Raw genomic sequence first — 27,144 nt, 5'->3', positions numbered from 1 at the left:
AGCCCCTTTTTCTAGCTTTCTGAAACATAAAATTGAAGATCTCAGTCTTCATAATTTGCTTCTACGCTTCCCTCTGTCCTCGAGATAAAATCAACAGGCCTTAAGGGGACTTTCTGGGCCTGGGGCCTTCTTCCCCTTCCCTCCTCCCCCACTGACCTCATCTCTTGTCACTTTCTACCTCCCACTCTCTGGTTTCTATCACTGATTTCCTAAGAGGCCCTCCTGTCTCATGCCTCTTCCACAGTTGGCCAACGCTTCTGAAATATGCTCCCCTCTAGTCAGTTGCCTTCAAGACTCAGATCAAGTGTCACCTCTTCGGTGAAGCCTTCTTGGAAATCCACATGCTTCCAAACTGGGTAAGATACCTTGTGACCGATGGGTACCATCTCCTCTCACAGCAATGTCTTGCTGTTTACATATTTTTCTTCTTCACTGACCCCAGGGCTTGGGCCTTGTGGCTTGTGTTTTCTCCCTCTGCTAACAGAGGGCTTACATAATCAGCCTCAAATTGACTTGTTGAATAAACGATGAACAAATGAGCAAATACCCATGCTGTACCCCCTCCTAGGGTCCAGCTACTTGACTCCTGGGCCCAGAGGTTTCCAGGTCCAAAAAGGAGAGTTCCTACCAGAGTTTCTCTTAGGGCCCTGACCCCACCTTGGCATCTACCCCTTCCCCTCCCCAAGTTAACTGAAGTTTCAAGGTCAAGGGGAAACTTTTGCCAGTACAACAAGGGAACCTGGAGAGGTAGGGCAGGGCAGGAGATTTGCATCCACCCGAGCCTAGGGTGGGGAGACTAAGAGAAGCAAGTCATGTCATCTCTGGACGCAGAGTGTGTGGGTTGCCTGGCCCCTTTCTTTTCTTATTTTAGTTGCATTCTCCACCCTCCTCCTCTGAGTCATGCTGACAACTTCCCTCCCTATCTCCGGCCTCCTGTGTCCCTCTCTGTTTACTTGCTTTCTTGGCACCTTTGTCCAGCTGTTTCCCTGGTGGCTCAGACGCTCCGATGCCGATGTCTGACCTCCCAGTCATGACCAGGACCAGGATTTTCCTCCTCCTGTCGATGGGTAAGCTGAGAGTCACGACGAAGGGGGAGGAGGGGTTGGGGGTCCAGGTAAGGGGAGAGCTGAGAACGCATGCTTTGGACTCAGACATTAGGGGAGGGATCTGGAGTTATAGCGGGTTTGGGATCTGGAGTTTGTGGAGATCGAGAGGATACTGAACCAATTTTAGGGAAGTTCAAGAGATTCTGGAAGAGAGGCCAGTTGCCTGGGCAATCCAAACGTTTTTCAAGTAGTCAGAACGAGTCAATCTTATACTCTGTCCACTGCATCCATTTGGCCCCAAGTTTTACTGGATTTTTCCTCATAGGAGCCCAGGGGGAGGGGTGGGAAAGGAGCATCTTTAGAGCTTGGGCGTTGCTCTGTGGAGATGAAGAACTGAAACTTGCTAGCAGACCAGTGGGTGAACAGCTATCTCTGGACCATCTGAAGGAGAGAAGCAGAGCTGAGCCTGGGGGTCCAGGAGACCAGGAGATGCTGGGGCATTGCGCCTGGAGGGGACAGTGGGGCAGGGGGCTGGGGGCCAGGGAGATGGAGCAGAAGGGAGACCCTTCACCAAAGTGTATCTCCCCACCCTCCTCCCCAGCCCTGGCTTCCTCTTTCTGCTTCAACTTGGACATAGACCAGCCAACAACCTTCCATGTGGACAGCGCTGGGTTTGGATACAGCGTGGTCCAGTATGCCAACTGGTGAGGACTGTGTGGTATATGGCCTTTGGCTCGCATCTACTCTTTCTCTGTCCCTCCCCACGTCCCTCTCTTTATTCACAAACTCTCCCCTGTCTGCCATGGCAATTCCCGCCAAGGCTTTGAAGAGTTGGACTGAAAGAAGGGCCAGCTTGCCATCTCGAGGACCCCAGCTAACTTTATTTATCTCTTAAGCAATTACGAAGTGCCAGGCACCCTTTCGTGGGCACTGATTTCGTCCTCACAGCAACCTTATGATGTAGGAATCCATCACTCAACAAATGTTTATTGAGCATCTATTACTAAATGTCTCAGGAGCCAGGCATACACCAGAGCATAAAAGAGACAAAAATCTCTCCCATGCGGAATTTAAATTGTTGTTAATCTCCACTTTACAGATGAGGAAACTGAGGCTCAGAGAGGGGAAACAAACTGGTCAAGCGGCAGTCTGGCTCTGGCATCCACACTCTTAGCTGCCGTGTTCTTTTCTCCCCCCAGGCTGGTGGTTGGAGCCCCCCAGGAGATAAAGGCTTCCAATCAAACGGGCGGCCTTTACCAGTGCGACTACAGCATGGGCAAGTGTGAACCCATCCTCCTTCCGGGTGAGTCACTGTTCCCAGCTGAGACGCAGGTCCAGGCTCCCGTGCTCTGGGGGCCTGTGGAGAGCACAGGAGACCCACTTCCTGGCTTCAGCTCTGTCTGCAGACCCTTACCCTCAGACAGGCTTCCTGACCCACCCAGAGTCTCCCTTCCCAATGCACCCCTGTACCCCCATACCTCCATCAAGACCTGAGAGCCCCCTTCACCTGTCAGAACCCCTAATCTCCCAGAGAGGAGATGCTCCCTGCCTCCTCTGTCCTGAGGGTGACCATGCACACATCTGTACCTTCAGTGCCTCCAGAGGCTGTGAACATGTCCCTGGGCCTGTCCATGGTGGCCACCACCAGCCCCTTTCGGCTGCTGGTGAGTTGCCCTGGGTCATGGGAGCATCTGAGGGAAAGAGTGGGGACCTGGGGCTGCTGGTGCTGGGGGTCTCGTGAAGGGGGAAGGTGCTGGGATGGGAGGGTGGGACAGAAGCAGGGGCAACCCCTCCCACCAGGCCCCTCTGTCCACAGGCCTGTGGCCCCACCGTGCACCATGCATGCAGGGAGAACATGCACTTGACCGGGTTTTGCTTCCTGCTGGTCTCCCCATCCCGGCAGGCCCAGAGGATCCCGGCTGCCCTGCAGGGTGAGTGTTTGGGGCCACTGAGTCCTTCAAGGTACCTATACACCTCTGACTCTGGTTTGCAGTGGAGTCAGAGACACCCCAAAGTGGATAAAAAAGAGGGATCCAGAAAAAAAAATTTACTGGATGGTATTGTGATTCCAAACATGGGCTGGAGGGGTCACCGCCTGCTTTTACACCTGCCCCATCACTGTCCCACCGCAGGACCTTTCCTAGGACCTTTCCCTCTCTGAGCTTCAGTTTCTTCATCTGCCTGTGGGATAATATCACACCCAACACTGAGAGTAACACACAGTGGTCCTCGGCCAGGGTTTGGCACAGTGCCTGGCGTGTGGTGAGGGCTCAGTTAATGCCAGCTGCAAGAATGTTTAGAGTGAAGGGCATCTACCCAGCCCATTGGCTCATGCAGCAGCTGGGAAGGGGTGACGTGGGCGCCGGCAGTCTGAGCAGTGTGTATGTATGTGTGTATATGTGTGTGTGTGTGTGTGTGAGTGTGTGATGTATGTATACATGTATATGTGTGTGTTGTGTTATGTATGTGTGTGTGTAGTGTATGTGTGTGTGTGTGTGTGTGTGTGTGTGTGTGTGCATGTTGAGGCACAGGGCCCAGCTTCCCTGGTGCTGATAGGGAAGGGGGATGAAGAGGTGGAACGTGAGCTTTTCAGACCCCCCCACCCCGGGGCAGGCCGAGGCCCCTCCCTGGTTTCACATTCACACTCAGGCCGTTGGGGAGACTGACGTCTGGGGGCCTGAATGGGGTGCCCCTCCCAGCACCTCCTAGGTTCTAGATTCATCCACGGGTGCCTGGGCTACCATCAGGACACCCCTCTCTCTGATGGGAAGCCTTGGAGGCAGAAGGGGGCAGCTGGGAGCTAGATAGGAATCTCCCTGAGCAAGCCAAGCCAGGAGAGCTTCCGCTTCTGAGGACAGATTCTTCGCTCACTCTGAGGAGAGTGGGGTCCAGATGGAAGCTGAGGACAGCATAGGACCAGTGTGCCGCTGTTACCAGGGATGACGTTAAAAATATTTAGCAAAAGTACAGTTTGGTGCTGACCAACTGGGGATGTACTGGGCCAGGGGCTGGAGCAAGGTCCTTTTAGTGCTGGATGGGGGGCATGTTGGGGGAGAAGGTGGGGTAGGGTCAGGGCGCGGGGCACAGACAGCCGAGGAAGAAGGAGGGGCCCCCAGCCTCTCACCATCTGGATTGGAGGAATTGTTACTTTTTTATCAACCAGTTGTGAGCAACTGAATCACAGATATGTCCTCTTTAGAGACTTCAGGAGACCAAAGGGCCCTGCTCTAGGCAGGAATTAGGGCAGCCCCTGGGAGGGTGGGTTCTCGTGGCCAGGAGGCCTGGGCTTTGGGAGTGTCCCTCGGGGGACTGGTGCCACCTCCTTCTCCAGAGTGCCCGAGGCAGGAGCAGGACATTGCCTTCCTGATCGATGGTTCAGGCAGCATCTCCTCCACCAATTTTGCCAAAATGCTGAACTTCGTGAAGGCTATGATGAGCCAGTTCCAGAGCCCCAGCTCCCAGGTGTGCTCTCAGGGGAGGGAAGGAAAGGGTGCAGCCGCCCCCTCGCCCTCCCCTCCCCAGGGGAAGCTTGTGGGAGGAACCCCAGGGTTCTGGTGCCTTGGCCCAGCCCCCAGCCCTGTGTGGTTCCCCCAGTTCTCCCTGGTGCAGTTCTCCGACAAGTTCCAGGTGCACTTCACTTTCAAAGCTTTCGCAGCCAGCTCAAACCCACTAAGCCTGCTGAACTCCGTACAGAAGCTGAGTGGGTACACGTACACGGCCACGGCCATCAGGATGGTCACGTGAGTCCTGGCTCCTCCCAGGTCTTCCCCCAAAGCATCTGGGTCTTCCTTTGGGCCGCATCTGTCTCCAAGAGGAAGGGAGAGATGAGTACTGGAGTTCAGCCTGTGGTCTCCTCACCAAGCCGGGGGCCTCTGGGTGGGATGGGGGCATCACAGAGGAAGCAGAATCTCCTTGTTCTCACAAAGGCATCAGAGGCTAAGCAGCAGCTCTGTTCACTGGCCTCTGGACCCTCATCTTCTCTGACAGAGAACAGCTGTTCAGTGCCTTATATGGGGCCCGAAAAGATGCCTCCAAAATCCTCATCGTCATCACCGATGGGCAGAAAAAACGTGACCCTCTGGATTACAAGGACGTCATTCCCAGTGCTGAGGCTGCTGGCGTCATCCGCTATGCAATCGGGGTAGGATGTGGGGATGCCCTCCCACTGCTTCCCCCCCTCGCGTCCTCTTAAGCCACCTTCCCTTTCAAGGACAGAAACCCCAGCTCTCTCAGCTTCTACTTCAGGATGAAAACTCTGTTTCAGCCTGGGGTATCCTCATCCTTTCCCTAAGCTCCTTGATGAGGCTGTCTGGGCCTCATTTTTCTTGCCTGTACACTGGGTGTAATAATATTAACCCTGCAGGGTTATATTGGAGGATCCCAGCACCCAGCAGGCATATTATAGTTATGATTATTTTCACTGAATTGGTCTTTGCTGGGGACAGGTGGGATTGGCTTTTCAAAATATACATTCCTGGCAAGAATTAAAGGACATCGCATCGAAGCCCTCCCATGAACATATATTTAAAGTGGAGAACTTTGATGCTTTGAGAGACATTCAAAACCAACTGAAAGAGAAGATCTTTGCCATTGAGGGTAAGTCAGAGATGGAACTACCCACTTCAGAAGCCCTCACCCATAAATGTTTTTCCTTCTAGAACCTGGACTCCTATGTCATGGGCCAGTCTTTCCCTTTGGGTATTAGTCTCCACATGAGATCCTCTTAAAGCTGAGATCCTTCTTGAACCTGGCAAAGCCTGTCTTTCCCCATGAATCCTAGGTGTCATGCTTTTCCCCAGGTACGCAGACTATAAGCAGTAGTTCCTTCGAACTGGAGATGTCCCAGGAGGGCTTCAGTGCTGTGTTCATGCCTGTGAGTGGGGCCCGTTTCAGGCCACTGATGTAGGGTGAGGCAGAGATGGGAGGAGGGAAGGCAAGAGTGAGTATAAGGCGAGTGGGTGGAACCGTCGGCAGGCATTGTTTCGGAATAGGCTGTCTTCTTCTTCTTCCCACCTGCTCTGGAATCCTTTCCTCCCAGGATGGACCAGTTCTGGGGGCTGTGGGGAGCTTCAGCTGGTCTGGAGGTGCCTTCCTGTACCCTCCAAATAGGAGCCCCACCTTCATCAACATGTCTCAGGAGCACGCAGACATGAGTGACTCTTACCTGGGTGAGGCAAGGCTGTGGTCGGAGGGCCGGGCGGGAGACGGGCTGCCTGGGAAGGGCAGGGGCCCGGGGGTGGGGAGTGGAAGCCTCTGTGCTGAGGCCTGGTCCCCTCAGGTTACTCCACAGAGCCGGCCATTTGGAAGGGGGTACACAGCCTGGTCCTGGGAGCCCCCCGCCATCGGCACACCGGGAAGGTTTTCATCTTCACGCAGGTGTCCGGGCAATGGAGGCCGAAGGCTGAAGTCACAGGGACCCAGGTTGGGTGTGGAGGAGGGTCTCCAGGGTCAGAGAGGGAGATGAAGGGGGTGTGGGGTCCAGCAGGGAGGGGCCGGTATCTGGGGAGAGGCGGAACCTGGCCCAGAGCAGGTGCAGGGGTAGGCAGGATGACTCCACGCTCTGCTCTCCAGATCGGCTCCTACTTCGGGGCCTCCCTCAGCTCCGTGGACGTGGACAGAGATGGCGGCTCCGACCTGGTCCTCATCGGGGCCCCCCATTACTATGAGCAGAGCCGGGGCGGGCAGGTGTCCGTGTGCCCCTTTCCTCGGGGGGTGAGTGGCTGGTGAGACTCGGGCTGGGTGGGGTCTGGGTGTGGAGGGGTCGCCTGGGGTGGGACCTGACACTGTTTGTGTTCTGCAGAGGGCTAAGTGGCAGTGTGGTGCTGTCCTGCGAGGGGAGCAAGGCCACCCCTGGGGCCGCTTTGGGGCAGCTCTGACGGTGCTGGGGGATGTGAACGGGGACAGGCTGACGGACGTGGCCATTGGGGCCCCGGGAGAGCAGGAGAACCAGGGTGCTGTCTACCTGTTTCACGGAACCTCGGGACTGGGCATCAGCCCCGCCCACAGCCAGGTGAGGCCTGGTCATTGTTGCTGTTGCCACAGCAACCCCCTCCAGGCTTTTCCCTGTCTTTGACACTGCTGCCTGGAAAATTCTTTTTTCCCTTATCTTATCTCTTTTATCCAGCACTGAGCACCTAGTAGACAGTAAGAAAAATCTGTGGAATTTGAGAAATGGAAACATTGATCCATTCTCTGCTTTGCATGGTGACTTGATACTTGAGTGGGTTCTCCACCCAAGCCTTTTAGTCCCCCAGCAGTTTTACACTGTACATAGGCCAGGCATTAGCAAACGCATTTTAGAGATGAAATCTGGGGCATGGAGAAGATAAGTGCCTGGACTTGTCCAAGGTTTATAGTGGATCAAGAGTGATGATGAGGGAGGTTCCAACCTCCTGACTCTAACCCAATGCTCCATCTCTTGGAGCCCCCCTTTGCCAGTCAGTTTAGTTCTGGTGGCCTCAGTCTGCCTGTCCACTCACCCCTTCATCTCCCTGGATGCCATGACTTTATTCTCTCCTGCCATCAGTAATCCTGCCAAATGCCCATAGGCAGGAGCCTTTCACCCAAGGGGGCAGGGTTCTCTGAGAAGGGAGGGCTACTTCCCCTGGCAAAAGTTAAGGAAGCCCCAATTAAAAACTAAGGAAAGGATCTGAAAAGACTTTTCTTCAAAGATGATATACAAAGGCCGAATACGCACATGAAAAGATGTTCAACATCATTAGTTACCAGTTGTCAGGAAATCAAAACCACTTCACATCCACTAGGATGGCTAGAATCAGACAGACAGATGACAAGTGTTGGTGAGGGCGTGGAATATCTGGCACTCTTATCCACTGCTGGCGGGAACGTAAAATGATGCAGCTACTTTGGAAAACAGCTCCTCAAAAGGTTAAACACAGAGTTACTGTATGACCTGGCAGTTCCACCCAAGAGAATTAAAAACATGACCACACCAGAAAAGTTATACGTGATTATTTATATTAGCATTATTCATAATAACCAAAAGGTGGAAATAACCCAAATGCCCATCAACTGATGGAACAGATAAATAAAATGTGGTATACCCATACAATGGAATATTATTCAGCCATGAAAGGAAGGAAACACTGACACATGCTACAGCATGGATGAACCTTGAAAACATTATGCTAAATGAAAGAAGCCAGCCCCAAAGGATCACATATTGTATGATTCTATTTACATGAAGTGTCTAGAATAGGTAAATCCATAAAGACAGAAAGGAGGTTAGTGGTTGTCAGGGGCTGGGGTGTAGAGGAAAATGAGGGGCGTGGGGATGACGTGGTGGTGAGATCGGTTCTCCTGTGCACAAGGCTGCCTGGCTGTGTTTGCACTATTTCTACCCCCTCTTCCTTGGTAATTGGTAAATTTCTCTTTCATTTTATTATTACTACTCTCAATGTCTGCCAGTCCCATCAGTGCCCAGAGATTTAAAGGGCATATTCTTAAAGGGACTGGTCGTTACAGGAGCCATGTAAATAAAGGGGGAGGGACCCACAGGGCAGGTGGTCCAGGAGCGTAGAATCTGCATATGGGCACAGCCCCTCCCCATCCCGACCTGGTCCCACCTTGTCTTCTGAAGGGACAGGGTGGCTACGGAGAGCAAAAAGGGGTCTTGGGCATGAGGTCAGAGAGTCTGATTTCAAGTCTGGAATTGGCCTCTTAAAGGCCCTATGGCCTTGGCACCATCTGCAATGTGGGGGCTAGGGCTGGAGCCCTGATACTCATAATAGTAAGTTACTGACTAGTGACCATACGTCAGGTGTGGTTCTAAGAACTCCATGAATTAATTCATTTAATTCTCTGAGGTGTTACTATCCCAGCTGAGGGATGAGGAAACAGGCACAGAAAGACTGACTCCTGGCCTAAGGTCCCATGGCTCATAAGTGAAGGAGCCAAAATCAGAACCCAAGACTAACCAGCTGAGTGAGTGAAAAAACTCAGGTCACCAGGCCAGTCTTTCCATCTCCACTTCTTCATTTCTGTCCTAGAAATCTTCCCTTGTCTCTCGTCACCATTTTCCCATCCCCGCCTCTCTCTTTAGGCACTTCTTGGAGACGTCTTTTTACTGCTCACCCCTTCATTCTGTCTCCCATACCCCCAGCTCCCTGCTCCTCTCGTTCTTCTGTCCAACTTGTTCCCATCACCCCCAACCTGACTTGCCTCTCCCTCTCTGGCCAGCGGGTCACAGGCGCCCAGTTCTCCCCCAGCCTCCAGTATTTTGGGCAGTCGCTGAGCGGGGGTCAGGACCTCACCATGGATGGACTGGTGGACTTGGCTGTGGGGGCCTGGGGGCACGCGCTGCTGCTCAGGTGAGAACAGCCTTCCCCAGACACTCCCCTGGTGGTCCTGGGTCTGCCTAGGACACCAGCCTCCCTACCTGCCCTCCCAGGTTGTCCTCCCGGGACCAAGGGCCTGTCCTCAGCTCAGTGTTCTGCCCGCAGGACGAGACCTGTGCTTAGGGTGTGGGCAAACATCCACATCACACCTCCAGAGATCACTAGGTCTGTGTATGAATGCCACCAGCAGCTGGCCTTTGCCCAGTCTCTGGGTGAGGCCACTGTCTGCCTTCGTGTTTCTCAAAGTCCCAAGAACCGGCTGGGTGAGTTATTTCCCCTCTGACCCAGGATGCCCTGACCCTGGGAGTCTCCAAGGCCAGGACTCCTGTCTCCTACCTTGCCCCTTGCCCAGCTGGGAAGTTCCTCACTCTCTCAGCCTTTTCTATTCCCCGCTTTCCCCTACAGCTAACCTCCAAAGCGTTGTGACCTTTGACCTAACCCTTGACCCTGGCCGCCTGAGTCCTCGTGCTGTCTTCGAGGAGACAAGGACTCGGAATCTGACTCGTGTTCGAGATCTGGGGCTGACACAGCACTGTGAGCCCGTGAGGTTGCTCCTGCCGGTGAGGGGGCCTCAGAGTCCTGGGAATAGAGGCCGTTCTGAGGCTGTCAGGGGACTGGGCAGGGAAAGAACGGGTGTGTTCTGGTCCTCGCTCTGCCCCAGCATGGCACATGGAATGCAGGAGGTACCTGAGGTACTTGACACATGTTGGTGGAGTGAGTGAGTGAATGGATGGATGAGGTTGGCTTCATCTGCCAGAGGCTACACGGCTGGATTTCAGGAAAAAGGGTACGGCTGCTTCAGAGAGCCATGGGGCGATGGGGATGGGATTCTTTTATCCAACTCCTCCTCTGAGACAGGCCCTGTCCTTGTCACCAGGGACCCCGCAGTGGACAAAGCAATCATGCCCAGGGGGAGCTCTGGGAGAAGATCAAAAGTGATCAGATTCCTAAATAATAGATGTCAGGTAGTGATGAAGGCTATGAAGAGAGATAAAGCTGGGGAGAGGACAGAGAGGGGGTCGGGGGTCACCGGGAGCAGTTTGGGGAGACCCTGAGTAGAGTAAGTGAGCCTGTGGGAGGCTGCGGGAAGGATGTTCAAGACCAAGGACAACCACAGCAGAGGTTCTGCACGCAGAATCCTATGGATGAGCATTTATGGGGGGTGGGTAGGTACCACTGTTACTTCATTTTACGGATGAGGAGATGGGACCCAGCTAGTGGCTGCGATGGTGCATTTCTTAGCCAACTGCTCCCTCCAATGTCCGTTCGCCAGGCCTGTGTGGAGGACTCGGTGACCCCCATCATCTTGCGTCTCAACTTCTCCCTAGTGGGCAAGCCTGTCTCTGGCTTTGGAAACCTCAAGCCTATGCTGGCAGTGGATGCCCAGAGATACTTCACGGCCTCTGTGAGTCCTGGTGCTGGGCTCTTCCAGAGCGGGTGGAGGGTGTGGACTCCAGATCTTGGGGAAAACCCTGCTTTCCCTTCACTCTCAGCTCCCCTTTGAGAAGAACTGTGGTGCCGATCACGTCTGCCAGGACGACCTCGGCATCTCCTTTGGGGTCTCAGGGTGAGCGTCCAGCCCCTCAGACCTCCCCTGGTCCCCCATCCCCCCTTCCTGGAACCCGGAACTCCTGCCCCTGGCTCTCCCTAACATCTCTACCCAGTGTTCTGGACCCAGACATCCTGTCCCCATCTCTCCCCTGCTTTCCTACTCATCCCCACGCCATTTCCAGCCTCAGTCACAGAATCACCTCCTCCCCTCTACCCCAACACCCAGCTTGAAGACCCTGATTGTGGGGAGTAACCTGGAGCTGAGCTTGGAAGTGAGAGTGTGGAATGATGGAGAGGACTCCTATGGAACCACAATCACCTTCTTCTACCCGCCGGGGCTATCTTATCGACGTGTGGCAGGGGGGCAGGTATTGTCCTCTCTGGGGAAGGAAAGGCTGATGGCGGGGGATCAGCAGAGACTCCTGTGCTGGGTTCAAGGCTCAGGCAGGGCTTCCGTTGTTTAACAGCCTCTTGTAAACCAAGAGGGCTGGGCTGATCGTGGTTGGGTGGATGTGGTTGTGTTGGCTGGGGCATGCATTGGCTCATTCTGTGTTCAACTCTGGGCTTGCATTTTAAGAATGACCATCAGGAATGAGTTCCCAGGAGGCTGCTAATGTGAAGAGAGCAAGGACCCTGCTTTACATTTCTTTGTAGTCCACATCCTATCAATATTCCTCTTTTAAAGGAAAACATACCTTGGCCTTCAAGTACTTTATTTTATTTTTTTAACATCTTTATTGGAGTATAATTGCTTTACAATGGTGTGTTAGTTTCTGCTTTATAACAAAGTGAATCAGTTATACATATACGTATATCCCCATATCTCCTCCCTCTTGAGTCTCCCTCCCACCCTCCCTCTCCCACCCTCCCTCTCCCACCCCTCTAGGTGGTCACAAAGCACCGAGCTGATCTCCCTGTGCTATGTGGCTGCTTCCCACTAGCTATCTATTTTAAAATTTGTAACATATATATAAGTCCATGCCACTCTCTCACTTTGTCCCAGCTTACCCTTCCCCCTCTCTGTGTCCTCAAGTCCATTTTCGACATCTCTGTCTTTATTGCTGTCCTGCCTTTAGGTTCTTCATAACCATTTTTTGTTTTTTTAGATTCCATATATATGTGTTAGCACACAGTATTTGTTTTTCTCTTTCTGACTTACTTCAGTCTGTATGACAGACTCTACTGTATGACAGTCCATCCACCTCACTGCAAATAACTCAGTTTTGTTTCTTTTTATGGCTGAGTAATATTCCATTGTATATACGTGCCACATCTTCTTTATCCATTCATCTGTCGATGGACACTTAGGTTGCATCCATGTCCTGGCTATCGTAAATAGAGCTGCAATGAACATTGTGGTACACGACTCTTTTTGAATTATGGTTTTCTCTGGGTATATGCCCAGTAGTGGGATTGCTGGGTCATATGGTAGTTCTATTTTTAGTTTTTAAGGAACCTCCATACTGTTCTCCATAGTGGCTGTATCAATTTACATTCCCACCAGCAGTTCAAGAGGGTTCCCTTTTCTCCACACCCTCTCCAGCATTTATTGTTTGTAGATTTTTTGATGATTCGGCCTTCAAATACTTTAAAACACTGTTCTGGGGAATTCCCTGGTGGTCCAGTGGTTAGGAATCGGTGCTCTCACTGCCGTGGCCTGGGTTCAGTCCCTGGTTGGGAAACTAAGATCCCTCAAGCTGTGCAGCGTGGAAAATATAAAATAAAATTAAATAAAATTAAATAAAAAAGTAAGTAAAATAAAATAAAATACTGCTCTGTAGAAGAAGGAGTTGGATTTATTGGTTACTCTAGATCAGAGCTTGGTATACTTTATCTATAAAGGGCTAGATAGTAAATATTTCAGCTTTGTGGGCCACAGAGTGTCTTCACATCTTCCCAATTCTGCTGATGTAAGGTGAAAGCAGCCATTGACAATATGTGTATGAATGAGCATGGCTGTGTGCCAATACAACTTTATTTATAAAAGTTGGTGCTGGACTGTCATATGGCAATCCCTGTTCTAGAGGACAGAACTAGGACCACAGGGAGTCAAAGAGAAACAGATTTTTAACAAAAATTTTATTATGAAAAATTATGTTAAACATTTACAAAAGAAGAGAGTAGTTCAACAAACCTCCCCCAAAATTATCCCCCAGATTCAACAATGATCAACATTTCACCACATTTATGTCACCTGTTTTTTTTTCCCTTTACTCAAATATTTTAAAACCAATCCCAGACATTCTGTCATCACACACCTTCCTATTTCACTGTTATGGACAGTAGGGACATCTTACGTGACCCCATAGCCATTATCACACCCAATGAAATGAATGATTCCTTGGTATTTAGACCATAATCAAATTTCCTTAATTGTCTCAAAAATATTTTTTAACTGGTTTATTTGAACCAACATCTTAACTAGGTCTGCACATAATGTTTGGTTGGTCTCCCATGTCTCTCTTAAGCTAGTCTTCCCAATGGGAGCATATTTTGATCAATGCGTGAAGAAATACACTAGAAGCGGCAAACTCCAGCTGTGTGAGGGGTGAACACCCTATCACTGGAGGTACTTCTAGACACATCAACCAGATGCCATGCGTGGACCTTTGTTGGATATTGCGTTTAAAAATGAACTGTAATGTAACATTTTTGGAGACCATCTAGGAAGACAGAACATGACCTGGATATTAGCTGATCTTAGGGATCAGCTTTTGTTGAGTATGATTTGTTGAGTCTTGTCTTATGTTAAAAAATACCCTTGTCTGTTGGTGATACACACTGAAGTCTTTCAAGATGAAAGTATGTGATGTTAGGAATGTGCTTTAAATTAATCAGGAAAAGAAAAAAAAAGAGTGGAGAATAGCTGAATAAAACAAGAGTAGAAAAATGTTGATAATTTAAGCTGCGTGATGGGGACTTTGGGTAGATTTACCTAGTCTCTCCACTTTTGAGTATATTTGAAATTTTCATAGTACAACCTTTTAAAAAGAACCATAAATAAAAGGAAGAAAAGCAATTATACTCCAATAAAGATATTTAAAAAAAAGGAAGAAATGCTAATAAATCTGGGATTTCTACATTAGGAAGAAGTTTGACCAGATAGTGTTTAAAGATTTTTTTTAAGAAACATAACCTTAAGGTAGATTCAGGAAACTGTCAGTAGTTTATGGAGTCTCGTTGGAACACTAGCAAATGCTCACCGGCCTTGGTTCATCTGTGCTTCCTTAGAACCAGCTGCAGACACGTGCCCTGCGCCTGACCTGTGACAGTGCCCCCACCGGGAGCCAGGGCACTCTCAGCACCAGCTGTAGCATCAACAACTTAATCTTCCGTGAGGGCGCCCAGGTGAGCCTTGCTTCAGCCCCCCCTACTCCCCTACCCCCGCCTCGTCCTACTCCTCGGTGACCTCCCCCACACCCCATTCCTACCTCTTCCTCAGATCACCTTCAGGGCCACCTTTGACGTCTCCCCCACGGCCATGCTGGGAGGCCGGCTGCTTCTTGCAGCCAATGTAAGCAGGTGAGTTGGGCCAGGCCCAGGGCAGTGCTCCGTCCCGCTCAGCCTCCTCCTCTGGGGAACTTGCCAGCTGGGATCCTCCTCCCTTTCCAGTGAGAATAACGCCCCCAAGATGAGCAAGACCACCTTCCGGCTGGAGCTCCCGGTGAAGTATGCCGTGTACACCATGATCAGCAGGTACCACGCCACGACCTCCAAGGGCTCCTCCTCCATCACTCTGTGGGGCTCGGGGAGCTCTCACGCTGCAGCAGCTGAACATCTGTGATATTTAAGTTTTATCACCACCCCCTCAATCGGTAGATGACACTGCTAGCAGCACTTACTAATCAATCATCGAGTGCTTATTGTGGGTTATTGACGATCATAGTAATTGTGATATTATTATCACTACATCCTACGTTTAACAGAGGCTTCAGTTCTCAGGAGCCTTTCTTAAAAGCCTCAAGATTGTCCCGGGTTCCCTAAGACATACGAGATGTGACCCTGTTTTCAAGGTTCTTACAGCCTTTTTGGGGAGCAAGGTTATCCTGATTCAAGGAAGAATCTCATCAGGGGCCTCCCTGTGGTTCTGTCTCCTGAGGCTACCTGAGTTTTCAAGGGGGCGAGGGGACACTAGGGTCTCCTGGCAGGGGAGGCTTCAGCTAAACATTGAAGTGTCCATGGCATTGCGCTTTAGCCTTGGCATCTGGGCAGGACAATTCCTCACCACAAGGAACAGATTTACACTCTGCAGGGCTTTTAGAACCACCCCTCCCCTTTTTCCCAGTCTCCTTTGGGAAGGACAGGGGGAAGTGACCTGCTGGCTGCAGAGACTGGGGATCAGGGAAAAGCTGGATGAAAGGAAAAGGGCTTAAATGCTGCCCAAAGAGGGGTACACATGGTGTTTGACACTAAGGAGCCAAGCCAAGAGCTTGAGCAGATACCTCCCTTCAACAAATACCTTCCTAGCATCTGCTATGTTCCAGGCACAGTGCTGTGGTTACTTTCCATAAATTCATTTGTCATTCAACAAAGATTTATTGAGCCCCTATTATGTGTAATCAACACCAGACATAAGCCCCTGCCTTTGTGAGATCCACACACTCGTGGTGTGAAACAGGCCCACATGGCTTAGCCTGGGTACCTTCCCCTGCTAGTTCTGCCCACGGGCCTCCTTGGATTACCTCCTTCTGCCCAGGGTTTCACACTCTCCTTCACACCTGCACACTGGGGGCTCTCAGCAGCCCAGGCAGCTGTCAGCTCGGAGCTTGCTTGCTGGTGTGAGCACCGGGGTTATCACACCTGCTTGCAGAGGACCCACAAGCAGGACATGCCATGCCTAGGTGTGTGTGACTCTACACTTGTATTCTACAGTTGTGATTCTGTGGGTCGGGGCACTCCGAGGGGCTCCCAGGACAAGGCTGGGGTGTTTGAGCCCCTCACAGAGGAGGGATGAGACTTTGGAGTCGGAGTGGGGCTTAGAATTTGAATGGTACAGGTAAAGGGCAGGTATGCAAAGAGTAGAGTGGGGCAGGGGGGTGGGGCAGAAGTGAGAGCAGCCACCCAGCGAGGGGCCAGGCTGGCCACTGGGTCTCCAGAGGGGCCTAGGCAGCCTCAAGGTGTTGTTACACTAAGACCCAGGGAAGAGTCTGTGTTGGGGCCACCCTCACCTCCAAACCTCAGGTCTAGAAAAGCTGAGGAGGGAATTCCCCGATGGTCCAGTGGTTAGGACACTGCACTTTCATGGTCGAGGGTGCGGGCTTGAAAAGCTGAGGAAACAGGAGAGAAGGGCCCCAGGGAAGGCCTCTGGGAGACCAGAAGGGGCAGGTCCAGTAGACACTTGTCAACAGCATCCGCCTGAGTCTCCCTAAACCTTTGTTGTGTCCTACCTGCCCATCCGGCATCCTCCGTGTCCATGAAGGCCTGGAAGGAAAACCCAGGCACAGAGAGGACAGACCCTGGCCCCCGCTCCCCCCGGGTCAGAGCTCTCAGTCCCTGTCACCGCACCCCCAGCCCAGCCGCCTTGGCGGTCTCCTATGTGGGCAACCTCTGCAAGAACCTTGCACGCAGCTTGAAGCCCAGCCCTGCTCCCTAAACCCTCCCATTACCCCAGATCAGCCACAGACCTCATTCCAGACCACCCCAGGGGCCTCTGACGACCTGTCCTGTCATGGTCCCAGCCAGAGCCTCCTTAGGAGGCCCTAAGGGAACTTCCCATCCGCCCACGCCTCCTCTCCCCTCAGCCATGAACAATCCACCAAGTACCTCAACTTCTCAGCCTCTGAGGAGGAGGAAAGCAGCGGGGCTCAGCACAGATACCAGGCACGTGATGGTGACTCAGGAGCGTGGGCTGGGGCAGGGGCCCGGGAGCCAGAGATTCGGGAGGGATGTGGGGCTCGACATGACCTTTGCCCTCACTGTCCTCCGTGCAGGTGAACAACCTGGGACACAGGGACCTGCCTGTCAGCATTGACTTCTCAGTGCCCGTGGAGCTGAACCGGTTGACCGTGTGGAAGGATATGGAGGTCCTCCACCCTCAGGTACTCAAAGACTGTATGGCTCCTCCACTAATGCCCTCTCCCTGGATTCCTTGGTCCTCATGAATCCCTGATGACCCCATCACATGCTTTCTCCCTGTGCCTTTTCCTAGAACCCATCCATTCAGTGCTCTTCAGAGAGAACAGTGCCCACAGAATCCGACTTCCTGACCCACTTTCAGAAGAAGCCTGTCCTGGTGAGAGGGCTCTGGGCTGTCCCCCACTGGAAGCCACACTTCAGATGAATTTAATTCAGGAATGCATGTTACCTTAAATGGATGTCTGTTGAACAGCCTGCTTGAGCTCAGATGTGACTGCTCCCCTCAAATCAGACAGTTGAATGTGGTCTTCTACCTTCAAACCCACCTTTCTCGGGCCTGATGCCAGTTCTCTTCCCCAGGACTGCTCTATTGCTGCCTGCCTGAGGTTCCGCTGTGACATCCGCTCCTTCGGCATCCAGGAGAAACTTGACTTCATCCTGAAAGGAAATCTCAGCTTCGGCTGGGTCAGCCAGGTGTGTCCCCTCCCAGACTCAGGTGGGGCCTGATGTGTCTGTGCCCGCCTCAAGCCAGGGCATTTCTCTAACCCCGAGCCCTCCCCAGAGCTATTTCCCAGCCTCCCCTTCTCTTTTGCAGACACTGCAGAAGAAGGTGTTGGTTGTGAGTGTAGCTGAGATCACATTCAACAGATCCGTGTATTCCCAGCTTCCAGGACAGGAGGCATTTTTGAGAGCCCAGGTAGTGACCGTGTGGTAGGCAGTGACCAGGCTGATCAGAGAGATCCTGATGCTCAATCTGTGATGCTGAGTGGGGGGCTTGCAAGCCTGGAGGGAGGAAGGATGGAGGTCCCTGGGCAGGACAATTGTCCCTTAGCCCATGAATCCTTCTGTATCTCACTTCTTGGAGCAGAGCCTGATGAAGAAGGGGAGGGAGTTAAAGGGGACCTGGGAGGAGTCTGGGATAGCAAGAGTCCTGATACTTTCTGATGGAGTCATCTCCACTCCAGATGGAGCTGGTGCTGGAGAAGTATGAGGTCTATAACCCCATCCCCATTATTGTGGGCAGCTCTGTGGGAGGACTGCTGCTGCTGGCTCTCATCACAGCCATACTGTACAAGGTGAGTGTTTTCATCCCACTCCTGACACCACCAGCATTTGGTACCACACTTTCTACCGTGTAAGAAAGACTCACCATGGAGCCAGACACACATTCTTCCTAAGTCACTGCATGTAAGAGATCCCTTCCCACCTGTGACATAACCAGTCCCCAGTTGACCCCACGTCTTTCTATCTGATTCTCAAGCCTCCTCTAACCTGTCTCCATTTCTTTTTCACTCTTCTCCACCTCTTTACATGTTTCCCTTAAACACAAATTGGAACATGAGGGCACAGCCTTGGATTTGATGCTGACATCACTGATCCTTTCCTTGACCATTGGCATGTGCTTGGTCCATGCTCGGTCTCAGTTTCTCATTCTGAAGGTGGTTCTACCCAGCTCACAGAACTGTGGCAAAGTCTAAATGACACAATTTGTATAAAGTTCCTAGTGCAGTGCTGGAACATAGGAGGGTTCCAGAAATGGTGCTTGCTCCCCCTCCCCATCATCTCTTTTCCTCTCTTCCACTGGACTTCCTGATTTTCTTCTCCTTCCTCCCCAACAGGTTGGCTTCTTCAAACGTCAGTACAAGGAAATGATGGAGGGAGCAAATGGACAGACTGCTCCAGAAGATGGGACAGGAGACCCCCAAGTTGCCCAGTAAGAAACTACCTCCTGCTCTCCTTTGTATCTGCTCTCTTCCCTGAGAGGTTCCCTGGCCTTCTTACTTTCACCCAAGTCAGGCCTGAGGGGAAGAACATTCCAACTGAGGGAGGCTGGCATCAGGCTGCTTTCTCTCTTCTGGAGGATGCAGTGTGTTTGAACAAAGCACCTAGCCTGGGAAGGGCCATTGGTCTTGTCAAGGCTCCAACTGGAAATCCCAGGACAGGATCCCTGACATGCCTCTCCTGAGGACTTGACTTGGAATTTCTACCTAGAAATAGATGGACAGTAGCCTCAGGCTCCAGTCTCCCTTCATCCACTAACCATCGATGGTCTTCCTAAAATACAGTTCTGAACCAGGCTCTCATCCTCATCCATCTTCAGTGGCTTCCCATTACTCGCAGTGTAACTTCTGAACTCTTCAGCTTGTGAACCAATACACAGATGTTTCTTAAAAACCCTGGGATGTATTGAATGGAACATTGTCTGCATATGGTTAGTGATTGGAGAGCACTTTGAAGTCCTCTATCAGAGATGTGCTGCCCCCAATAAGGTCATTCTTATTATTATGCCGCCCATCTCAGCATAACGCTCAAAGTGGTGCCTTGTGCTGACCCGGGAGTCAACACACAGCAGGCCATTCCCTGCCCTGGAGAGATCCCACTGCTGCCACGACCGAGGTGCCTGGGCCACGTGGACGTTTTAGTTAGAAAAGCAGAAGGGGAGGCAGTTAACCATGTGACTTGAGGTGACACGGTCAGCTGTATCCCCTTCTGTCGCAAAACTATCTCCCCCATCCATCACAGGGTCCAAAACCCTTTAGGATTTGGAAGCTTTGGGAACTCAGAAGGACCAATTATGATGAAATTGCCTCAAGCCGGGCTCCATTTAGACTTTATGAGGATTGGGCTTTAGAGTATTATTTCTCAAAAGGTGCTCCACGAACCTGTGGCAGTCTCCAACGGTCTCCTAAGTGCTATGTTTTAGAGGAAAAAAAAGCAAGAAGCAGTTTTAAACCCACGTATCTCACACATCTGAAGCTGGTGACTTTCACAGAAACCCTGTTATACCCTTAATAATTGTGTTCCTAAAGCTTGTCCCTGGACTCCAAGGACTGCAGGGGGCTCTTGTCTAACATGCAGGCAATGGGTGCTATTTTTACATAATTTTCCTTCATGATTTATTGCTCCCCTGCATTATATTTGCATTTTTTCAGGATTGCTATCTAATTGTATTATATCTCCAAATCAAAAAAAAGGATCAATGGCTCAAAAATTATTCATTGAAGCATAAAAGTTGCGATTAAATCAATAAAACATAATTGCTGCAACTTAGAATAATGTCATCAAAATCAGTACTGAACAAGTTTCTAGTGCACATTGAGTGTACGGATGCATGAATGCTGGGATGAGTGATTATGAGCTAAAAAATTAAAATCTATCTAGAAAATATACCAGCTGAAAATTGGATTTTATTGGGTCAGGTATCTGTTTGTTCCTAGGCTGTTGTCCATTATGAAACTTTGTCAAATCGTACCATGAAACTATCAAAGCTTTTGTGTCATTTTCAAACAAAGTATAATGACCTCTCACATAAAGCAACAGAGGTTTCTTAGAATAACTGCAACATATCACTTTCCCATCTAAAATCAATTAATTTCATCACGGAAGGCAGAGAAGACAGAAAAACTCCAGTGGCATAAATCAAAGTTGCTTTGATAGCAAAAGCATGTGCGAGTCACATAATTTCGAAGACGCTTACAGAACCAGCAGTGAGGTTAATGTCTCCACAGAAGATTGCTTTTGGCTGCAAGTAACAGGAACCCACAGAGTACATAAAGGCATATAAAAGGCCTTCACACAAGAGGTCCAGTAGACCCTTGGCCACTGAGTCTCAAGATCAATTTGCCTTCACGTGGGAAGGGCAACAGTGAACCTTTCTAGTGCTCCCCAAGGCTACCTGCACAGCCCCACCGTATGTCACGGGATGGTAGCCCGAGACCTGTTCCTGTTCTCCTTCCCCACGTTAGTAAAACGGGCGCACTACACTGATGATAGAATATTAACATAGGAAGACTTGCCTCTGCTCAGGACACTCTGCAGACTTTGCTGGAACATGTGTGAGGGAGAGGATGGGTGGTGATCCCACAGAGAATTCAAGGCCCAGGCACTGCCGTAAAGTTTTGGGGACTCCTTTGTTGGGGGAAGGGGCACACTGTCCCAGAAGCTGTGATGGATGAGGTGCAAGTCTATCCAACCTCTAAGAATGGGAAGGAAGCACAAGTGTCTGTAGGATTTGGGGTTTGGAGGACTTGTATTCCTCACCCTGCACAGTGCCTCCGTCCCTTATACTGCCTGATAAAGGAAGGGCACGTGTGGTACAGGGGATCAGAGCAACAAGCCGCCTTTGAGAAGGCAAGACACTGGTGAAGCAGATTAAAGCTTTAGGCATCCCCCAAGCAGGACTACCATTGGAGTTAGATGCGTCTGTGACTCTGGGGGGTATGAGTTTGGCACAGCCTCAGAGACAACAGGAGGGAGTACCCCTAGGATTTTGGTCCCAGTTCTAGAAGGGTGTAGAAACCCAATAAACCTGCATATAGCACGAGCTCCTAGCAGTGCACACAGCACTCGTCCAAGTGGAGTCTCTCATGAAGGAACAGCAATCATGGTAAGAATCTCCCTTCCTATTGACGGGGAAGGTTGACAACATGTGTCACCGACCCACCTCTGCCTGGCGCTAACTCTCACGTTGACAAAAGGGCTCACCCGTCCGCAGCAGAGGGACACCCTGTCCTCCAAATTCTCCTGCCCCTAATCCTGCCCCTGTGGCCTGTAAGGAGGGAGTGGGGGAGATGCCTGCTGATGCCTGGTATACAGATGGGTCTGGCTGGGGTGCACCAGTGGGCAGAACTCAGAGAGGTTTGCCTGGTGATCAGTCATGAGCTCTGGCCATTAACACTTTGCACTTACACTTGGGCTGTTCTAAAGGGATTAACCTTATAGCTTAGAAAATGGGAAGCTGAGGGGCGGATGATCATAAATGAGCACTTGTGGGGTCAGGATATGTGGAAAGACATTTGGGTGTGCCTGCAAGAGCCTGAGTCAGTCCTCACTGTCCTCCACGTCCCGGCTCAGAGGGCACCAACATCCTTGGCAATGAGGAAGCTGTTGCTGTAGCCCGGATATGAGCCCTAACAACGAACCCTTCAGTTATAGTGCCCGAGTGGGATGGTACATTGCCAAGGATGCTGGATTGCCCTTGCTACTCTTTTGCATGTAGAGATCCAGTTTTCCCAACTTTATGCCTCTTTTTAATCTCAGGCAACCACTGATTTTCTTTTTGTCCTTATATGTTAGTTTTGCATTTTTAAAAGATTTTCTGTAAATGGAATCATACAGGATTTGCTACTTTTTGTTAGGCTTCTTTCTCTCAGGATAATGATTTTGAGGTTCATCCATATTGTTGTGGGTACCAATATTTCATTCCTTTTTATTGTACAGTAGCATTCCACTGTAATTCCATGCGATTTTTAAACGGCTAATGAGACAAAGAATTTTTATCAGACTCTGATGATGACCATAAACCCAGTTTTAAAATTTCAAGTGGTTTGTTCAAGTTTCACATTTCAGCAATATATTATTTAGTATCTTAAATAGCTTAAACCTAAGGCCAAAATATCACAATTTTCAAGGTGAAGGAAAAGCCACTGGGATTTCTTAAGACCAAATTGTGTTACGCACTTTTGTGTTTGCCCTGACTTCAAGATGTTCTTTACTCATCAGAGAAAAACAAATAACAAATAATACCGTGGTAGGCATGATTCAAAACTACATCTTAACGCTGTAGCAGAGCACAGAGTCTGAGGAAATGCAATCAAAGAGAGAGCTAGGAATCCAGTGCTGCTCTTCCTAAATCCCAACACTCAAGCTCCGCTCTTTGGAATGTTCATCAACTTAGCACCTGATGAAACTCTAAAAGTCATATGAGAGAGACTTCCCTGGTGGTCCAGTGGGTAAGACTCCACACTCCCAATGCAGGGGGCCCAGGTTCAATCCCTGGTTGGGGAACTAGCTCCCACGTGCCACAACTAAGACCCGGCACAGCCATAATAAATAAATAAAAAATAAAATAAAAATAAAAGTCATCTGAGAGACTTTTTTATGACTTTAGGTGTTCATGTTTTATCTGGAAATCTAGAATTATCATGCACAGCTGTCAACACATGCAGCCATTCTATTGACCTATAGTTCCGAATTAGGATTTTCTTGTTCAATCAAAATAAATAGTAGGAGAAGAAGAAAAAAACCCACCGGATGCGGAAATTAAGCTGTGGGGACCTGTGTCCGTGCCTCTGTTACTGAGGCAAGCACAGATCATTCTGGTGAAAGGCTGTAAAAATATCCTCCCTCACACTGATTTGAAGAGAATATTAAATGTGTTGTTTAATTATTTTTTTCAGCCCTGGGGGCTCTTTATTGAAACAACTCACAACACAGTATTTGAGACAGAGAGCATTGGCTGGCCGAATCCCAGGAGGCTGAGGAATTAAGGTTCCAGCACCCATCTCTGCCCTCCTGGGGAGGATTCCTCCATGAAGGCAACCAGGCCTGAGCAGCCCCGGGCTGGAGGGTGGGTGGTCCATACATACAGTCAATAAGAGCACTAGGGATCAGCGGCCCCGCAGCACTGCCCTAGGCTGGGCCCCCAAAGTCCAACAGTTGTGGCATCCATGGGGGGGGCAGGCGCACCCTTGTTTAATTATTTTTTAAGTATAGCTTTGACGGTTCTGAGCACCCCAGTTTGAATGGTGTGCGTGCGTGTGTGTGTGTGTGTGTGTGTGTGTGTGTGTGGTTTTCCATATCACCAAGCAATTCTCGGAACCAGCTGGGTGTCCTGCAATTTAACTCAATTCTGACACTACCCAGAGAGAGCATCAGATTCCACAGGTGAAGGGCTCAGTCCTACAAGTCTGCTCCTCGCCATCACTTCAGACACTGATTGCAAATCCAGGCTATCACCCGTGCGTCTGACCAGCTGGCTGTAGATTAGACTGTCCCACCATCCCCCCTCCTGAGGTTTGCTTAATTTTGCTAGAGTGGCTCACAGAATTCAGAGAAACATTTCACTCACTGGATTACTGGTTTAATATAAAAGGATGTAACTCAGCAACAGCCAGATGGAAGAGAGGGCAAGGTTTGGGGAAAGGGTACAGTGTTCGACCTCTCTGAGTGCATCAGTCTACCCAAATCTCCACGTGTTCACCAACCTGGATGCTCTCCAAATTCCATCCTTTTGAATTTTTGTAGAGGCTTCATTACATGGGCATGTAGATTAAATCATTGGCCGGTGGTGATTGAACTCAATCTCCAGCCCCTCTCCCCTCTCGGTGGGGCTGAAAATTCCAACCCTGTAATCACTTGGTCCACTCTACTGGCAAACAGCCCCCATCCTTAGGTGCTTTCCAAAAGTCGCCTCATTAACATAACAAAAGATACCTCTGCCACTCGCATCACTGAATTCCAAGAGTTTTAGAAGCTCTGTGCCAGGGGCCATGACCAAATATATATTTCTTATTGTAAATCATAATATCGCAGTCCAACCGCTGGTCTTCCAACATGGCTCTCTTCTAGTAAAACAACCAGAAAAGTCAGAAGTACTGGTATATTACTAGAATCCCTATTAATAAGTATCAGCTACTGGTAACAATCCAGTCCATCGTCCTATGGTATGAAAAAGCCTATCAGGGTGAGGCCACTCAGGTTCTCAGGCTTCCATTTAACATTGTGAGGCTCCAAAAGCAGAAGTGGAGTCAGCAACATGTGGCTTCACCCTTTCAGGCCTTTGGTATAATTGAGCTAAGAGACAACATCATCTCTTGCTCTGAGCCCCTTTGGAGGTGTTAATGTAATATTAGATTTCCCTTGTTACATAACCCATTTGTTCATTCCTTTACCCGGAACTACTATTTTTCCTTCTCTCCTTTTATACCCAAACTTTTCCACCTTCAGAAGAGACATTAAGTTTGGCCACTGTGCTGGTCTAGATTGCAGCCAGCAGCACTGGTGTAGCAAATACCTCCCCTTCAATCCACTTCTATTCAGAAAACGTAAGGTTACACAGGCACAGAACTGGTGGGCTATCTTTACCACCAGGCAATATAGCTGTATTTATTGTTAGCCCCAATTTTGTCAGATGGGGTGAAGGTATGTACTGCCCCATCAGACCCTTAGGAATTCCAACATAAAGGTTAAAAACACAGTCAGAGTTTCTTGCTTAGGAATCACCTCCATTTCCTGCCTTTGTAGTTGCAGCCCTGGTCTTATAACCAGTGCATCAAGAAGGGGAGGAAAGAAAAAAAGTTGAAGTGATGCAAGGAAGAGAGAATAACAGCACCTTCCCTAACCTCCTTTCCCCAGATCTGAAACCAAGCAGGACCCTGGGGGGCCTTCCCAAGTACAAAAGCCCCTCTGAGTCCCTCATTTCTTGTTTGTAAAAAGAAAGCTTTCGTCTCCTAAGACTTCCCTGAGTTTCAAAGAGCAGACTCAAGCAGTTGCTAATTAGGGAAGTGAGGGAATGCAGCTACAAAGGAAAAGTAGGCAAGCAAGAAAAGTAACGATAGCTTAAACAATAGTTCAGTGATAAAACAGAGTCCTAGTTCCTCCTCAAGGAACATACATAATGACCTGACACATGTCTTTGAGTTGTTCTGCAGAAACTAAGACTCTTACCCAGGTGGAGGATGCTAACTACATGCTGACTGCAAGCACATAGATCCCAGACTGGCTGCAACCAGAGGGTTGATGATTAAGATTCCAGAACCATCACCCTGTTACCTCACCACCAACCAATCAGAAGAAAGTGCAGGAGCTGCACCCCTCACGCCAAGTGTTACCTTTAAAAACCCTTCCCTGAAAGCCACTGGGGAGCTCAGGTCTTTTGAGCATGAGCTGCCCATTCTCCTTGCTTGGTGCCCTGCAATATTCCTTCACCATAACCAGTAGACTGGCTTTGCTGTGTAGCGGGTGAGCAGACTCAAGTTCAGTTCTGTAACAGGTCCACCAAAAAAATGGAGAAATATATCCAGTAGGGACACTCTTTTAGCCCCACTTGTTTTTGTGTTGGATGTGAGTACACACTTGTGAAGGCATGTAAGCCAGCTTTTCATGCCTTTATCCCCACCCCCACTCTGTTTTAGACAACCAATGCTTTAACTGTCAGTTCCAATTCTCTATCAAACTAGTACTCCAAGGAGGATATCTCTCTGCCCCTTGTTGGACATTATAGGCTCTAGAGTGAGTTCCTTGGTCTGAAGAAATGATGGTTAGCCATCCATATTGGTATAATATCTTCTCTTCCAGTTCTTTCGTCATGCTCTAAGCATTTGCATCTACCACCAAGTAAGCAAAGCCCATTCCAGAGTCAGTGTCTATTCCTGTCAGGATCCATCTGCAGCCCCCAGGGCTACGAGAATCAGTCTGATTTGAAAGCTATGTTCAGGGCCTTCCCACCAGGGAATCTGCAGTCTCTAACCGCCTGCAGTCTCTGTCTCTTTTGCTGGAAGACAGTACAGTTCTTATTGACATTTTGTACCTTAGAGAGTGTGATAAAAAGGAGACAGTGGTCCCCAAATGGAGTAACCTTTGTTAAGTTCCCATGTCAGCAAACCAAGACTTAATACATAACTAATTACAGTTTCAATCTTCCCCAGGAATGCAACCTTTAGCCAGCAAACCTGGAATTTCCTGGGCAGCACAAGGAAGAAATCTGTTGATAAACCCCTTCCATTCCCACTTAGAAGGATGATCTTGCCTAAAACAATGCTTACTTTGCTGATAATTTCCTTTTTTCTGTTCCCTCTCTACCTTTAAAGACCTTTTGTTTTCTGCAGGTTGATGGAGCTCCTTTCTATTGCTAGATGAGATGCTGCCCAATTCATGAATCATTTTATAAAGCCAATTAGATCTTTAAAATTTACTTGTTTGAATTTTTGTTATTGAACAGGTACAAAAGGAACACGTCTAGATTCAGCCCATCTCTGCATTGCTGCAGTGCCCCCATGTCCCCTCATTTCTGGACCCAAGGGGCCATCTCAAGAGAGCATGTGGGGGGACTTCCCTGGCGGAGCAGTGGTTAAGAATCCACCTGCCAATGCAGGGGGTATGTGTTCGAGCCCTGGTCTGGGAAGATCCCACATGCTGCACAGCAACTAAGCCTGTGTGCCACAACTACTGAACCTGTGCTCTAGAGCCTGCGCGCCACAACTACTGAAGCCCACATGCCTAGAGCCTGTGCTCTGCAACAAGAGAAGCCACCGCAATGAGAAGCCCGTGCACTGCAACGAAGGGTAACCCCTGCTCGCTGCAACGAGAGAAAGTCCAAGCACAACAACAAAGAC

At 49.9% G+C, this 27,144-nt stretch overlaps 1 protein-coding gene across 3 annotated transcripts; it reads left to right on the top strand.

Annotated features, from left to right (window-relative positions):
- The first annotated feature begins 243 nt into the window (after window positions 1–243).
- Window positions 244–27,144, top strand: ITGAX (integrin subunit alpha X). Of its 3 annotated transcripts, XM_089895859.1 has the most exons (32): window positions 244–356; window positions 979–1,067; window positions 1,648–1,750; window positions 2,246–2,349; window positions 2,640–2,710; window positions 2,863–2,977; window positions 4,378–4,508; window positions 4,641–4,786; window positions 5,034–5,187; window positions 5,492–5,642; window positions 5,846–5,919; window positions 6,085–6,214; window positions 6,325–6,467; window positions 6,618–6,758; window positions 6,847–7,056; window positions 9,246–9,376; window positions 9,509–9,666; window positions 9,809–9,963; window positions 10,677–10,808; window positions 10,897–10,970; window positions 11,181–11,322; window positions 14,186–14,302; window positions 14,397–14,476; window positions 14,567–14,650; window positions 16,696–16,774; window positions 16,885–16,992; window positions 17,103–17,186; window positions 17,390–17,503; window positions 17,625–17,726; window positions 17,995–18,105; window positions 18,649–18,743; window positions 26,751–27,144. In XM_089895859.1, the coding sequence occupies exons 1-32, from the start codon at window positions 265–267 to the stop codon at window positions 26,881–26,883; spliced, it is 3,753 nt and encodes a 1,250-aa protein (XP_089751985.1). In that variant the 5' UTR covers window positions 244–264; the 3' UTR covers window positions 26,884–27,144. The 3 variants fall into 3 exon arrangements, with proteins under 3 accessions (XP_089751985.1, XP_022443921.3, XP_022443920.3); XM_022588213.3 differs by lacking the exon at window positions 26,751–27,144 and having other exon boundaries at window positions 18,649–20,197; XM_022588212.3 differs by lacking the exon at window positions 244–356 and having other exon boundaries at window positions 942–1,067; window positions 26,751–27,143.

Source organism: Delphinapterus leucas, chromosome 15 (genome assembly GCF_059928025.1).
Source record: "Delphinapterus leucas isolate spDelLeu-1000000601 "Yukka" chromosome 15, BTC_Dleu_Yukka2, whole genome shotgun sequence".
In the NCBI taxonomy this organism is placed as follows: Eukaryota; Metazoa; Chordata; class Mammalia; order Artiodactyla; family Monodontidae; genus Delphinapterus; species Delphinapterus leucas.
Note: the sequence above shows the minus strand (reverse complement) of the source record. Positions and strands in the feature narration are given on the sequence as shown.